General features: G+C 38.4%; 1 protein-coding gene across 6 annotated transcripts in view; it reads right to left on the bottom strand.

Moving 5' to 3' along the window:
* The window catches only part of LOC149080727 (rho GTPase-activating protein 45-like), a 204,271-nt gene that overhangs the window by 79,708 nt on the left and 109,265 nt on the right, over nt 1-15,298 (bottom strand). For all 6 annotated transcript variants that reach the window (XM_089237403.1, XM_089237404.1, XM_089237410.1 and 3 more), the window contains exon 4: nt 13,491-13,572. In XM_089237403.1, coding sequence (XP_089093529.1) covers nt 13,491-13,572 — 82 coding nt within the window. The remainder of the gene's footprint in view (nt 1-13,490; nt 13,573-15,298) is intronic.

Genomic DNA, 15,298 nt, shown 5'->3' with positions numbered 1-15,298 from the left:
ACGGGACCCGACCTGAACGACAGGCTACTTTAAAAGTTCGTAGGAGCAGGGCTAAAGCCTGAAATGGGCAAAAAAACTGTTGAGCAATAATGGTTTCTGGGCCTCAACAATCACTTCCAATCAATTCAATGTTTATTTTAGTTACCGTGGTTCCCTATCAACGCGTTTCAAACGTGTATATGCTTTTATAATGGTTTGTCACTTTTTCAATCCTCCCAGTAATGAGAGCTTTTTGAATAGACGTCAGAATCCTAATCAGCATCACTTTGAGGGTCAGGCAAAGGATGATTCCCACAGAAATCAGTGTTAAAATTGCCGATTTTACCGCAGAAATGCGGAAATTCAGTGGGATTTTCCACCACATCAAAAATTTAAAAATTGTATTGAATTCTCGATTTTTGAAATATTGAGTTCACTAAGAGATATATATATATACACGAAGCCCAGAAAAAAAATGAAGTAATTTGCCGGACCTACTTTTGAGTTGGATATTCATGCAATAACATTGATTTCAACTTTTTAGTTATATCTTAAGCATGAAAATTAATGTCTCCGTATTGTCTTTTAATATCCAATTGCATTAATTCATATTGTTTTGGATGTTGTAAAGTTAATTATGGGCCCGCAAAGTACATCGCAAAAATTCCACAGCTTTAATTAATCATTTTTTGAAGCAGAAACAAGCAAACGGATAACTCGAAGTTCAGGGGGCGGGGAGAATCGAAATACCTATGAACCTTAAAAAAGTGGGGAGGGGGGGGGGACTATTCATTTCTACGTTTCTTTAAATCTAGATTTGTTTCTTTCATGTGTCGCGCAGGAAGTCGCCATATTAGTTAACTTGGACACGGTTTGTACGTCCTCAAAGAAAGAGGGAGACATCACACGTGATCCAAAAAGCCTCATTGAAGAAAACCCAGGCAGCACCTGGTATTATGGCTAGTAAGCTTTATAAAACCGATCATGAATCCACTAGTTCAACTCCATTTTATGACCAAGCTGCCCATGAAAATGGGAAAAAAAGTTGAAATTATTTTTTCACTTAGGTTTATATATATTTTTTTATATATCCCGCTTCTCTTGCCTTATTACACTAGAAAATTATGAATGTTGATAACACTTAATTAAACTGCGAATATATTCGTTTGAATTTTACTTATGGCCACTTTTGAACAGTAATTTTGGCTATTATAACTATTGTAGGAAGTAGGGAGGGGGTTACAGCAAGTCCTGCAGCGCAGCGAGTGAAATAAGAATCTCCAAATCATTTAGAATTTTTATTAATACACATATGCGGCGTTTTAAATAAATGAATTTAAGGAGCTCCAAAAAAAAAAATGCTTGGGCCCCGTGCACCCTAGACTCACTTTTTGGAATCAACGCTTGTTGTACATGTCAGAGTATTCTTTGAAATTGTAATTTCTCAGACCGCATCGAAATAATATTACTGTAATACTATATTACAGCGAATTCACTATAATATAGCACTATTCTTTCACTATACATTCAAAGAAATCTATCAAATGAAGACAAATTAACACACTATAATTCCCTTGAAGGTAAGTTTTCCTATGAGAGACAACTAACCCCGTTTCGTCTGGGACAACTAGCTCCAAATCCAAATTTCTAAACAACTCAATCCAACAGCAATTTTTTTTGTTAACAAGGACGTTTGCAACTGTGCAAAATAATAATTCATACATTACTTTATAATTTTTACTAAAAAAAATTCGATTAATAAAGGCATGCCATTGAAATAAAACAAAAACTGAGCCAATGAAAAATTACTAATACAGTTGAAATTCATAAAAGTTTTTCTGAAAATTTACGGAAGTATCTGAAGCAGATGAATGCTAAGAAGAAGAATCCTTTTAACTAGATAAACAAACAAAATGCACTATTATGGACAGCGGGCACCATCTATGCTCTGAGAAATAACGCGTGTGACAACCCCTACCACGTGACAAAAGCCTCGGTCTCCTGTATAGCCAGAAAAGTTGAAAAGGCAAGTGAAGTTGCTAATTACAGCAGGAAAAAATTGTTAGTGAAGTTTTTATTTACAGCAAAATATATAAATATATATATATATATACAGTCAAACCTCGTTAAGGAGTCACTCTTGGAAGAGCAAAAATATGACTTATTAAGCGGAGTGACTCGTTAAACGGAGTAAGCCATACATGTGCCAATTCATGCCTGAGGACAATTGGGACTTCCAAAAACTGACCCGGTAAGCGGAGTGACGTGTTAACCGGGTGACGCACTAACGAGGTTTGACTGTATAAATATATATATATATTTATTTATTTGCCAAGCAAAAAATGCAATCTACAACTGAAAAAAATTGTCGAGGGCAATTATATAGAGTTGCCAGTTGAAGCCAAAACAAATTATCAAAGCAAGTTACTAATAACAGCCAAAAAACTGTCGAAATGCAAGTAAAATTGCCATCCATATATCGCTAAAATTGCGGAAAAATCACCGATCGCAGAAAATGATGGGTACTACAAGTCACAAAATGTAATTCACCAAAAAAATTTATATGCTTGACGAATATGCGAAATGAATATATTTACAAGACTAATTAATTGTTAGAGTGTAATATTATATACCATAATATAATTTATTTAAGTCATGAAAATGATATTAACGCTTGATTTATAAAATTCAACTAAGCCTTGTTGAAAATAGAAAGGGGGGAGGGGAGCGGGACGTTTTATAAAAAGTTGGGACGGCCAAAATTACGGGAGTGTCCCGTAAAATATGAGCGATATAGTGACTCTTTACAAGTTTCTGGCCCGCGAGCCGCAGAAATACCGCATATCTGGCTCGCGGACTGAACAAATTGTGCATCCCCTGTGGAACACCTTTCGCGGGTCGGATAGAATACATTAGCGGGCCTCATTTGGCCAGCTGACCGGAGGTTGTGCACAGTGGCGTATTTACAGTGGAGGGGGGGGGGGGTACTTAGCTGGCTATAGGCCAGGCGGAAAATTTGAGAAATTGGACAAAAAACAAAAAAAAAACTAGTAGAATGGGGGGGATTGTGTATAACCCTCAATAACTCCGCCTCTGACTAGACAGCAAAGGACTGAGTCAGTGAGTGAGCAAAAGAATGACCTACAGAGAGTGAAAGAATGTGAATGACTGACCAAGAGAGTGATCTATAGAGTGTGAAAACATGCAAATGACCAAAAGATTGATCTAGAGAGTATGTAAACGTATAAATAATCTAAAGAGTGACGTATAAAGCAAGGAACCATGTCAGTGAGAGACAAAATGAATGGCCTAGAGCATGTGTGTGACCAGAACAGCGTGCAAGTGAGTGACAAGAACAGTGTGCAAGGATGTGAGCGACCGAAACAGTGTGCAAGTATGTGAATGACTAAAAGAGTGATTTAGAGAGAGTGCATGAGCATGGAGCGAGTTTTTTAACGTTGACCAGAAGAGTGACTTAGAGAGGCAGTTGTACTGGGGGGGGGGGAGGCAAGCGGGTTATAGCACAGGGTGGCGAATTCGAGGAAAAATTCCCCAATAAAATATTACACTAAAATCGGAGACGGGTGGTGAAATTAGTGTAGCCCACAGGCGGAGAAACCATGAATACGATACGCCTCTGGTTGTGCAACTCCCCCCCCCCCCCTCAATGTAAAATTCATTCAAGTGCTTTCGGATATCAAACAGACTTAATCCCACGCGGATGAAACATTAAGATTCATCGCATCCGAATGGTGATAACCGTAATGCAACGAGGTTATAATCGTCACACGTCCCAAAATCAAGCGCAAAAACAACAGAAACAAAGTGCATTTACAGGTTCCGAGAACTCGTAAAGAGCAACGAATTCCTATTACGTAAGGACACGGCTGTTCGGCCAATCAGGAAGCGCCTCTCATGAGAAATTACATCGTATAACGTTATAATAGTGTTCATTACAAATGAAATTAATGAAATCGTTCAACCCGGAATAGAGAGCAGCGAGAGTCAATTAAGGACCCGTTTGTCCTGTTTTTTTTTTAAAATTCGCTTCCAGTGAATGACAGGTTCATATTTTTCTAGTGGCGGTCAGCACTCGGGGAATATTCTATCTTCTTCGATAGTCATCAATCAATCGATTAATCTGAAATCGATTGATATCGCATCGGTTCGACTCCTTTCCGATTTATGGGCACAGTGTTAATTACTATCCATGATAGGGTTGTCATGAACCAACTCTGCCGATGTACGAGCCCCCCCCCCCCCCCCCCCCCCTCCCAGCGGCCGGAGAAAGCAACGAATGAGAATGAAATTCGAGATTTAGGTGCTTCAAAGTATGTGCTGGAGAATGAAGAGAGACAAAAACCCAGTTCTTTCGCAGTGTTACGGGGGTCACAGCAACAAAATTTCGAAAAATTCTAATGGCAGCACTCCTTTATATGCATTGATAAGTAATCGGAGCAGTGAGAAGGCATAAAGCCCTGTATAATTGAAGATGATGAAGATGAAAGAGCAGTGAGAAACCATGAATGTGGCGTTGGAATGATACCTGTAGTACCATAAACGCCGACACAAAGATCTCATTATTAAGCTATTGGTGCGCTAACCCCTCGGGATGGTAACTTCCGGCGTCAGTAGTGTGATCTGCATTGATTGTTTATACGTATTTCTCTGGCGCCGGCGTTTGTACAGGTACCGTTCCAACGCCATTTATTGTTGTTCTCTGCGCCAATCACTTTGCAGTGCATAAAAATGAGTGTTGCCATTTGATTGTTTTCGAAATTTTGTAGATGTAACGGTGCGCTACTAAAGAACTTTGCTGTAGAGTACTTTCTCTTTATTCTCGAGTGCATACCAAGTCCTAGATCATAGTTTCCCAAACTTTTCGTTCCATCGCCCCCTTCTTCAGAAATTTTTTTTCTCTCATCGCCCTTCCCCCCAACTCAACTGAACGAAAAGGATCCTATGCTGAATCCGTAATTTCTATCACCCCTGGACCATTCCGTCGTCCACCAGGGGGCGTTATTGCCCACTTTGGGAAACACTGTCCTAGATCATGCGTTTACGGTTACAGCTACAAAATTTCGAAAAAAAATTAAATGACAACACTCATTTTTATGCACTGCAAAGTGGTTGGCGCAGAGAACAACAATAAATGGCGATGGAACGGTACCTATAGCGGCAGACGCCGAAATATGTACAAACGATCAATGCAGATCGCATTTCTGATGCCGGAAGTTACCCTCCGAGGGGTTAGCACACCAATCGCTTAGTAGGACCTTTTTCTGTCAGCAACTTGCGCCGGCGTCTATGGTTCTACAGGTATCATTCTAACGCCATTCACGGCTTTTCACTGCGCCGATTGGTTATCAATGCATAAAAGTGAGTGTTGCCATTTACATTTTTTCGAAATTTTGTTGTTGTAACCATAAAACCAAGTATCTAGGTTATTGTTTTTCCACTCTTCATTCTGAAGTGCATTCTCCGAAACCACTGATATCTCGAATTTCATTCACATCCGTTTATTTTTACTGCCGCTGGGGGGAGGGGACTCATATATGGGCAAACATATTTTATGACCACTCTTTACATAGCGAAGAAATAACATACGTGTTTGATAATTACGTTAGACAAGGATGCTGAAGCTTTTGGGGAGTGCGGGCCACTTATTGAAACGTTTAGCGGGCTACTTAAGTAGTCTGGAAATTTACAGCAAGCCGCTGAAATGATCTAAAAGTGTACTGCCGGCAGGCAACTCAAGTGATTTGGAAGAGTATCACAGGGCATTGAAGAGATCTTGAAATATATAGCGGGTAGCTAAGGTGATCTCACACACATGATAGGCCGCTTAAGTGATCTGAAAGTGTGCCACATTCTACTTAAGTGATCGGGATGATTGAAATCCGTCACTGGTAGCTTTAGGTAATTTTTAAAATATGCCACCGGCCGATTAAGCGATCTGGCAATGTGGAACGTGCAGCTTACTCTATCTTTAAAATGGACTTAAGCGAACTCAAAGTGATCTGGAATTTACCACAGTCCAACTATGGGGGTCTGGAAATGTGCCGCAAGCCACTAAACTGACTAGGTAATCTTTCGTGGGCCACTTGAGTGATTTGGTTCTTGGTCGCTGGTGACAATCGAATAAAATGTTTCAATTTCTTTCAAACTTCAATGAAACAAGAGAGAGTGGAGCAGGTGAGCAAAAATGATCGAGTGAGTGAGCAATTGAGCGAATGAGATCGACGTGAGGGTGGTATTCACCGACATTGTTTAAACCATACTCACATTTTGGAGTCAAGCCAAGTCAACTCATGTGTTGGCATTTTTGTTCTTGAGCGCTATAATTTTAATTAATTTATATACTTTTGCCGTTGTTTTTGTGCTTTCACGTTCGTTTTTTTTTTGAGTCTGCAAGTAAATTGTGATATACTTCGAACTAATAAGGTCTTTTTTATCTCACGAACATATGATACTGGGAGTAAATTGTTCTGTTTTTATTTAAGCCTAGCTTGCAAATTGCTGCGTAAAGAAGTGTTTAATATACATATACTGGAATAGTTAGGGTTAAGATCGAGATGACGGACGAGTGCCCTTTGTCGCCTATTGGAAGCAAGGTCTTCAATGGTGAGATCTACAAGCATTTGGATGAAATGACCCTCCAGTTCACAAGAGTCTGTCACGGGAAAAGGACAGAGGCAGCCGAGAGAGACCGGTTTTTCGTGCTGAGGAATGAAATGATGAAGCTGTATGTGATGAAGTCCATGTCGTAGGAAATGAACGTTCTTCGTCGGAGGTTGCTATCACTGTGCCGCCGCCATGTATCCATGAAACTGCTAATATTTCAGAGATTATTGAGAGAAACTTTTAGAAGTTTGAGGAACATTTAGTAGACTAGAGGGCATTGCCCAGATCATTCCCGGAATGCAGTCAGAGATAGCTAACTTGTCAAATGCTATGCGCTCAAACGTGAACTCATCTGGAGCAAACAATTGTGAATCATTGCCAGAGCCTTTCGCTGCTGCTTCGTATGCCCAAATATTGACTGATACTTTGAGGGGAAAAGAAAATTTGTCAAATAACAACACGTTTCGGGCAGGCCACCCTCGCTTGAAAGTGGATGAAAATATTCAAGTACCACCTAACCGTTTTCAGCAATCCAACGTCGCAACTAGGACTGATCGGCGTAATGAATTCAGAGTTGGAATGTCTACGACGTCGCAGGTACGTGTAGTGCCGACGGTTCGCAGACGTCGGTTGCTGGTGAACAGATTTGCTCCAGAGACATCTATTTCGGACGGACGTCGCATACTGCAGGACAGGCAACTTGAGTACGACTGTGTTAAGCTGAATACATGGAACTCAAACAACTATGCATCTTTTGTACTAACCACTGTCGATAGTAATTGGGATTCATTGAGTGATCCATTCCACTGGCCATCTGGTATACACATCAGAGAGTTTTTTTTGTATTCCCAGATATCTTCTGGAGGATCCGACTGGAGATTATACTATAACGGAAGCATCGGCCGGTCAGAGGGACACCTCTAATCAACAATGACTGTACGGATAAGAGCCATCGTTTTCCATAAATTTCTTCAACAAATCAACACACATCCGATTCTAAATCAAGAGTTACAGGTATATTCATGAACCCCAGAAGTATTGTGAATAAAATTGACGATTTACGTTGCTGCATTCAGTCATACGAGGTCGACATTCTGTGTATAACAGAGACTTGGTTACATCAGTCAGTCTCGTCTTCCTTGATATGTCTACCAGGATACGATATTTTCCGATACGACAGAGAAACTACTGCGGGAGGAGGTGTATGCATTATTATTCGAAGCAGCCTGAAACCTAAGCTAGTGAGCGTGCATAATGGAAATCAAGATGTTGAGATAATATCGGTGGATATAAAAAGCGGAAATAAATGCAGGCTTATTACGGCATATGTTCCACCAAATAAAACATGTAATTTAGATCATTGGTGTGAGTTTTGGAGAGAACTAAGGCATACTGCTCTGCGTGCTTTCCGGTGATTTCAGTCGGGGACTTCAACATGCGGGGAATTGATTGGATAAACGGGAGAGTCTCATCTGAATTGGAGTCACAGTTAATGTCAATATCAGCAGAACTAGGCCTTGCTCAGTTGGTCGATTTTCCCACGAAAGGGGGAAACTTCTTAGATCTTATGTTTGCTACCGATCCTTCGGTGATCTATGCTGTATATGCTCTTCCATCCTTCTGCAACTGCGATAATCCACCGCACTTGCCGATACACTTTTCATTGCATATTACAACAGGATTAGATTGCCAATCAACACTAAACTATTACAGTGCAGATTATCCACGATTATCAACTATTGTAAAAGATTTGCAGAACCAAGTACTGGCTGGAACTATCTCAGCTGCGGATGCTTTGCCAGCTCTATTTCTGAGGTCTCGTGAACATGTTCCCCGTCAAATGAGATTTAGAAAAAAAGAGAAGGTTTTACGAACGCTAAAATATAGGAAATTGCATGCCTGGCGACAATATAGATCAATACCTAGTCAAACCACTAAATAACAATACAAGGTCATGGCTAGGAACTATGCAAATCACGTCCAAGAGAAAGAGAGTTTACATCTCCTCAACCTCTGTAAAAATCAAGATCGGAACTTTTTACACCGAGATGTCCGCAAAAGACTTCGTGTATCCCGGGACATACCAACGCTAACTGTGAATGGTACCACGATAACGGAAGATTATGAGAAAGCAAACGTTTTTGCGGACATATTTTCTTGTTCATATAATTTCAGTTGTTCCAGTTACGACCATCGTTATCATGGCCTTATGAATGATCATCCCTTCTTTCGTGACATGTTCAGCACTCAGACGATAAAAGCCATTATTGCTTCTCTTCCTGGTCGATCATCTCCGGGTCCTGACGGAATACCCAGTTGTTTCTACAAACGTCTTTCAGACCCGATAGCTTCTCTGCTTAGCTCCATTTTCACATCCTTCTATAACTACGGATCTATCCCATGCTCTTGGAAAACTGCAGTTATTAGTCCAATTTATAAGAATAAAGGCTCCAGGGCAGATCCAACTAATTATCACCCGGCATCGTTAACCGATATATCCTGCAAAATTTTTGAGAGATGCATCGTCAATCAGTTACTTCCATTTGCCGACGAGATGGGCTTAATCCCCTCACAGTTCAGTTTGGCTTCATTCCTGGTCGCTCCATACCAGTGCAGCAGTTGATTTGTCATGATATATGGGAGAGTGCTATAGACTCTGGACAAGAGATTGATGTAATTTAAATGGATTTCCAAAAGGCATTTGATAAAGTAGACAGATTGCTACTACTGAGGAAGCTAGCTTGCATGGGGGTTCCGGATAAAGTTTTGAGGGTAATTCAAGAACTGCTGTCAGACAGAGTTCATCAGGTTCGCGTTTCCAGCGTGATGTCTAGAGAATGTCAGGAAAATATTATTATTTTTTACCCAGTCTTAGTGCATTTCATGCCTTCTGGGGTTATTGTAAATAAATAAATAATTTTTTTTGGATAGGAGATCGACACTGATTGGTTAAATTCCTATTTTTAACCAATCCGTGTTGATCTTCTATCTAATATTATAGTTTAAACGCTTTGGTGAATACCGCCCTGAGTGAACTGGTGAGCAGATTATCGAGTGAGTGAGCAAATGAGCGAGTGAGTTGAATGATATGGTCATTCACTCACTCGCGCCTCAATCGCGCAGCTACTCGCCGGCGACGAACTGCTGTCGGGGAATTTTCCGCGAATCAAAAATAGAAATACACAAAACTCGTACATTCCCCGATGGCTCTACTACGGTTCACGTAAGAATATTATATTTATGTCAATGACGATATATTCTCTCACCTTGGATGCTTTCGGTATGAAAGAGTTTACCCCTTTTATATACTTTCCGGTCGAGTTTTGCGTACTATACGCACACTACAGTTATACGTTTACATGGAGAGTTGCGTAAAACGGATGCGCTTTTGTTCGGGTATTACTTTGTGTGGAGGAGCTTCCTTTCCGGTGTTTGTTCAAACGAATCGTGCAGCAAAGAGTTCTAAAAATAATTACAATAATTGCAAATCAAAACAAACGGGAAGGATGTGCTGCGCAGGATCTTCTACCGGAAAATCGTCGAACAATATGTCAACACATCACTTTTTAATAAATTCACAATTCGAATAACTTTTCTAAGATCAATGACAATAGAATTTAAATGCCCCCTCCCCCACTGACTCGTTTCGGTTCTCCTGGGGGCTATTTTCGAAGGTATCGGTCACTGTCTGACGTATCTGTCAAGGATGCTCAACCTTTAGAAAAGTGAAGGTCATTTCATTGATAAGAAAACGTGCCGCGGGCCACTTAACTGAGTGATCTGGAACAGCATCGCAGGTCAGGTCATTTAAGCAGGACCGTCTTAGACTCGAAATGGGGCCCCGGACCAAGTGATTTTTCGGGGGCTCTACGCGGAAAATTCTAGAAGATTTCAACACTAGATCTTATTTTTGTGAGCCCCTCCACTATGGCCCGTCCCCGGGTTGGCCCATGCGTTAAGTTGTTAAGACGGCATTGCATTTAATGGGTTTTCCTATCTTTTGACATGGTAAAAAACTTTATGTAGAAATATTATTAAGAACAATGTTTTAAATTGATTTATTTCAAATTTTTACAACATATATTTGATTGTTTATGCTATCCTATCCCAGTACAAAATTTAACATATGAAAAATTTTGAAAATTTGTGAAAAGAAATTTCCTTTTTTACAAATTTTCAAAATGAGGCATTAAAAGCAGCTTGTGTGCGTCGTGCACGGTAAAATCGCATGATATCAATGTAATTGAATAAAAAATAATTCAAAATAAAGAAAACTGTTCAGTGTTCATAAAATAGTGAGAAAGATCGAGATTTTTTACCGGCCCAATCATATTAAAAATTAAATTTGAAATTTAAAGAAAACTTGAAAAAATTTATAACTTTTTAGTATTTATGAATCAATTTCAAATCTTCTTTGTCATGTTATGAACTGAACAGTTTTCTCTATTTTGAATCAATTTTTATTCAATTTCATTGATGGCATGTATCTTGCGCAAGCGGTTTTTTTTTTTTTTTGCGTTTTTTGTGTGTGTGTTTTTTTTTAATTTGTAAAACATTAAATATTAGAGATATGTAAAATTTTGTGCCGGTATAGGATAGCATACACAATCAAATATATGTTGTAAAAATTTGAAATAAATCAATGGATAAATAACATTTTAAATAATAGTTCTACATAAGAAAGTTTTTTACCATGTGAAAAAGTAGGAGACCCATTAAGTGATTAGGGAACGTGACGCAGACCACTTACGGGATCTGTTCATGTGCAGCTTAGTTCAGTTTTACAAAATTAGTGTAGGTTGCGGGCCTTACAACAACGAAACGTCCGTTGCTTTCATCTTGTTCTGTCGCTAATGGCAGTTATCCCGATCCTCTAATTCAGTAGTTTTCAACTTTTTTTTTGACTCGCGGAGCCCTTTTTAGTAAAAAAATTCTGTGATGGAGCCCCGTGGACCAATTTTTTAATTATTCATCAAAATCACTGATTTATTTTTACTATTTAAAAATATTTATAATATATTTTTTTTAATTTTACTGTTTTTTTTATTTTCCTCGAGTGGTCGCGAAACCCCTGGAGAGTGTATAAGGAGCCCTAAGGGCTTCGCGGAGCACCGGTTGAGAACCGCTGCTCTAATTGAATAATTTGGATTTGGCTGTCCACAACTGGCGATCACGTATCTGGTGCAATCACATTTCCTGGATCCACAATATCCAATGTTTTTTTTTCTTTTTGGAGTAGCATTTCTCAACCTTTCCGACACCACCTTCCAAGAACCACTTAAGTTTCTGAAATAATTCGATGGACCAATACTTAACAGTATAAACCTAAAAGTATAAGGACCTAATCTTTTATTTGAACCAATGCAAATATAATTAATATTACAGTGCACACCACTTTCTGTGATCTGTTTCTGATACAACTATATCCGAAAAAAGCTCCTGGTTGTAAGTACGATGATCATATGTCCCGTTTGATCGAACAGGTTGTATGAAAACGGGACAACTCCGTTTTTCTTTCCCATGTAACAGGATACAAAGTGTTAAATCGTGCTTTTTTTTTTCATTGATCTAAAACAGGATAGTTTCCACCTTCATAGAACTTGCCACGCGGGTAACTTGAGTGATGTGGAGCTGAAGTGCTCTGGAACCGTGACACGTCAGCGAACTGTAAATGCGCCACGAGTCACTTAAGTGATCTGAAAATGTGTCGCAAACCAGTCGAGTGATGTGAAACTGTACCACGGTCCGCTTAATTGCCCCGTAACTGTGTCGCGGATCACTAAAGTGATCTGTAAACGTGACACTCAGCTCATTTTTACAGATTTAGGTTTGAAGATGCGGGGAACTTTTGGCCCGCTGGCCATAAGGTTGGGCATATAGGTCCGCGAAGATATTACGGGTGATCCGCAGGTAGACTTAATAATTTAATTTAAATTGAATGAAAAATTATTCACAATTGCATGTAACACATATTAGTAATATGTTTATTCGTTCCAATAAAAAATTAGACTTTCACACTTGGAGTGATAATAATCTTTCATCCAGAAAAATGCGGAAAAAGTATTGATCCTAAATACGAGATACTGTATCACTAATTGCAACCAAAAAGAAAAAAAAAAGGTTTTTTTTCGATAAATTTCCAATTATTGCTAAAAGGGCTACTGCTTATCACGGTAAGCAAATCTTTGTTTCACGAAAAAAATTTGTACCTTTTATTTCATCGAGAAACATACAGAAAATTGGGATGTTAACACGACAAAATACGGGACATTTCTAGTTTCTGCCAGATACATCGCCATAAGTCGGCAAAATCACCAATTACCGCTAAAAATGGTGAATAATCACCGATGAGTTGGGAAGGAATAGTTACTGGAAGTCGTAGTAAACTGAAATGTAATTTTTTAGAAAAGCATTGAAACCATCACAAATATTCATATTTATAGCCATAATTATACAAATATTCATATTTATAGCCATAATTATCAAAATTTAATTTATAAGTTATCTGCATTTACTATTAAAGAGAAGATTATTAAGTCAAATCAGCTTTTTTTTTGTATGTAGAAATGTAAAAATGTAGAAATGTTCCGTAAAATACGAGTCATATGGTCACATTACGCATGCTGTTAAGTGGTCCGTCCAACTGTTTCAGACATTACACTGGTCCTCGGGGTCAGAAAGGTTGAGAAACCACTGGATTAATGCATTGATTCGTGTTTTACGCGAAGTGCAACATATATTTCGAATCGTCATATACTTCACTGTTTAGATAGCAAAATGCAAAACCGTGAAAATTAACGTAAATGAATTCAATATCTAACGATGAACTAAATGTTTATAACGTTACCACGAGTAAATAAACATGATAGAGAGAAAGACAAACTTACCTGCTGCTGAATGCCAGAGCCAATTGATCGATGGCATCGAAAAAATCCGAGGGATCCGATTTTTCGTCCTCGTAGTTATATCCTAATTGAAAAACGTGAAACATAAGATTATAATTACGTGATATGAAACGAATGTCGATTAAATTAATACATTTAAAGTTATCCAAGGAACATGAGAAAACGTTTTTCCCCGTGGCACATTTCCACTTACTCAAGTTGAAATACATATATGTTGCGCGCCAAAAAAAAGAAACCTCACGAATGCAATTAAAGCGCCATCTATTAGAACGCATTAGAACCAAAACATTTATGACACACTTTCATATTGAAAGTTTCTCATCGTTTTACAAATCTAAAATTGATGAATACGAACTATGTATATAATAAAAATTATGAAATTAAGAAAAAAAGTTTCTTGGAAAAAATGTTACATCGACTTTCATGTTGGATATATTACCATCACGTGCGTAGCAGCATCGCACAGAAAAGCATATGGGAGTCTTAAATTTGCGGTACGCCCTGAGAAAATGTATCTACCTCAGTCAGTCTTGTTTTAATTAACATAATTTTTTATTTAATTATATATATATATATATACCCGGCGCTGCTTTAATAAGGCTTTTTGGATCACGTGATATCTGCCTCTTTCTTTGTGTCTAAGTTAACCAATATGGCGACTTCCTGCGCGACTCATGAAAGAAACAAATCTAGATTGAAAGAAACGTAGAAATGTATTTTTTTCCCTTTTTTTAAGGGCGCTAGTTATTTCGATCCCCCCCCCCCCGAACTTCAAGTTATCCATCTGCTTATTTCAGCTTCCAAAATGCTTAATTAAAGCTGTGGAATTTTTTTGATGTATTTTTTACGGGCCCATATAATAATTTTAAAATATCTTAACACACATGAATTGATGCAGTTGAATATCAAAAGACAATACGGAGACATTAATTTTCACGCTTGAGAAGATGTAAATAAAAAGTTGAAATCAATGTTATTGCATGAATGTCCAACGCGAAAGTAGGTCCGAGGCTAATTACTTCATATTTAATTTTCTGGGCTTCGTATCTCTAAGCGAACTCAATATTTCAGAAATCTAGAATTCAATGCAATTTTTAAAATTATTGATGGGACATAAAACACCACCAAATTTCCGCATTTCTACAGTAAAATCGGCAATTTCAACACTGATTTCTATGAGGATCACGCTTTTCCTGACGCTCAAAGCGATGCTGATGACGATTATGACGTCTATTCAAAACGCCTCATTACTGGGAGTATTAAATATGTGGCAAACCATTATAAAGGCATAAAAAAAACACGTCTGAAACGCATTGCTAGGGAACCACGGTAACCAAAGTAAACGTTTTATTAGTAATTGTTGAGGCCTAAAAACCATTGTTGCCCGACAGTTTTTTGCCCATTTGCCCTGCTCTGACGAAATTTTAAAGTAGCCTATAGTTCAAGTCGGGTCCCATTTGGTATATATGCAAAATTTGGTGACGATCGATCTAAAATTCTGGATTTGTATAGAGAACATATACACACATACAGAAAATCAATTTTATATATATATAGATGATTATTAAATTATTTTTAAATTAATTTAAAAAATATGAACATTAAAATTAATTAAATTTTAATTTTTCCAGTTACATGACAGGAAGAATACTCCCACTCTTTCTCATTGAGGTACCCATTCGTTGTAAAGAAATAGCAAATATTGTTGACATTTATGATCTGCCAAAAGAGATTGAGCGTTACAGGGGGAACAGGTTCCCGCTGCAATGCCGGAACTTTCTCTTCCTTGG

The sequence above is a fragment of the Pholcus phalangioides genome, unplaced genomic scaffold, assembly GCF_987345545.1.
Source record: "Pholcus phalangioides strain wild (caught in Gottingen) unplaced genomic scaffold, Ppha-v1.0 ptg000010l_1, whole genome shotgun sequence".
Classification (NCBI taxonomy): domain Eukaryota; kingdom Metazoa; phylum Arthropoda; class Arachnida; order Araneae; family Pholcidae; genus Pholcus; species Pholcus phalangioides.
This window is presented reverse-complemented; position numbering and strand designations above follow the sequence as displayed.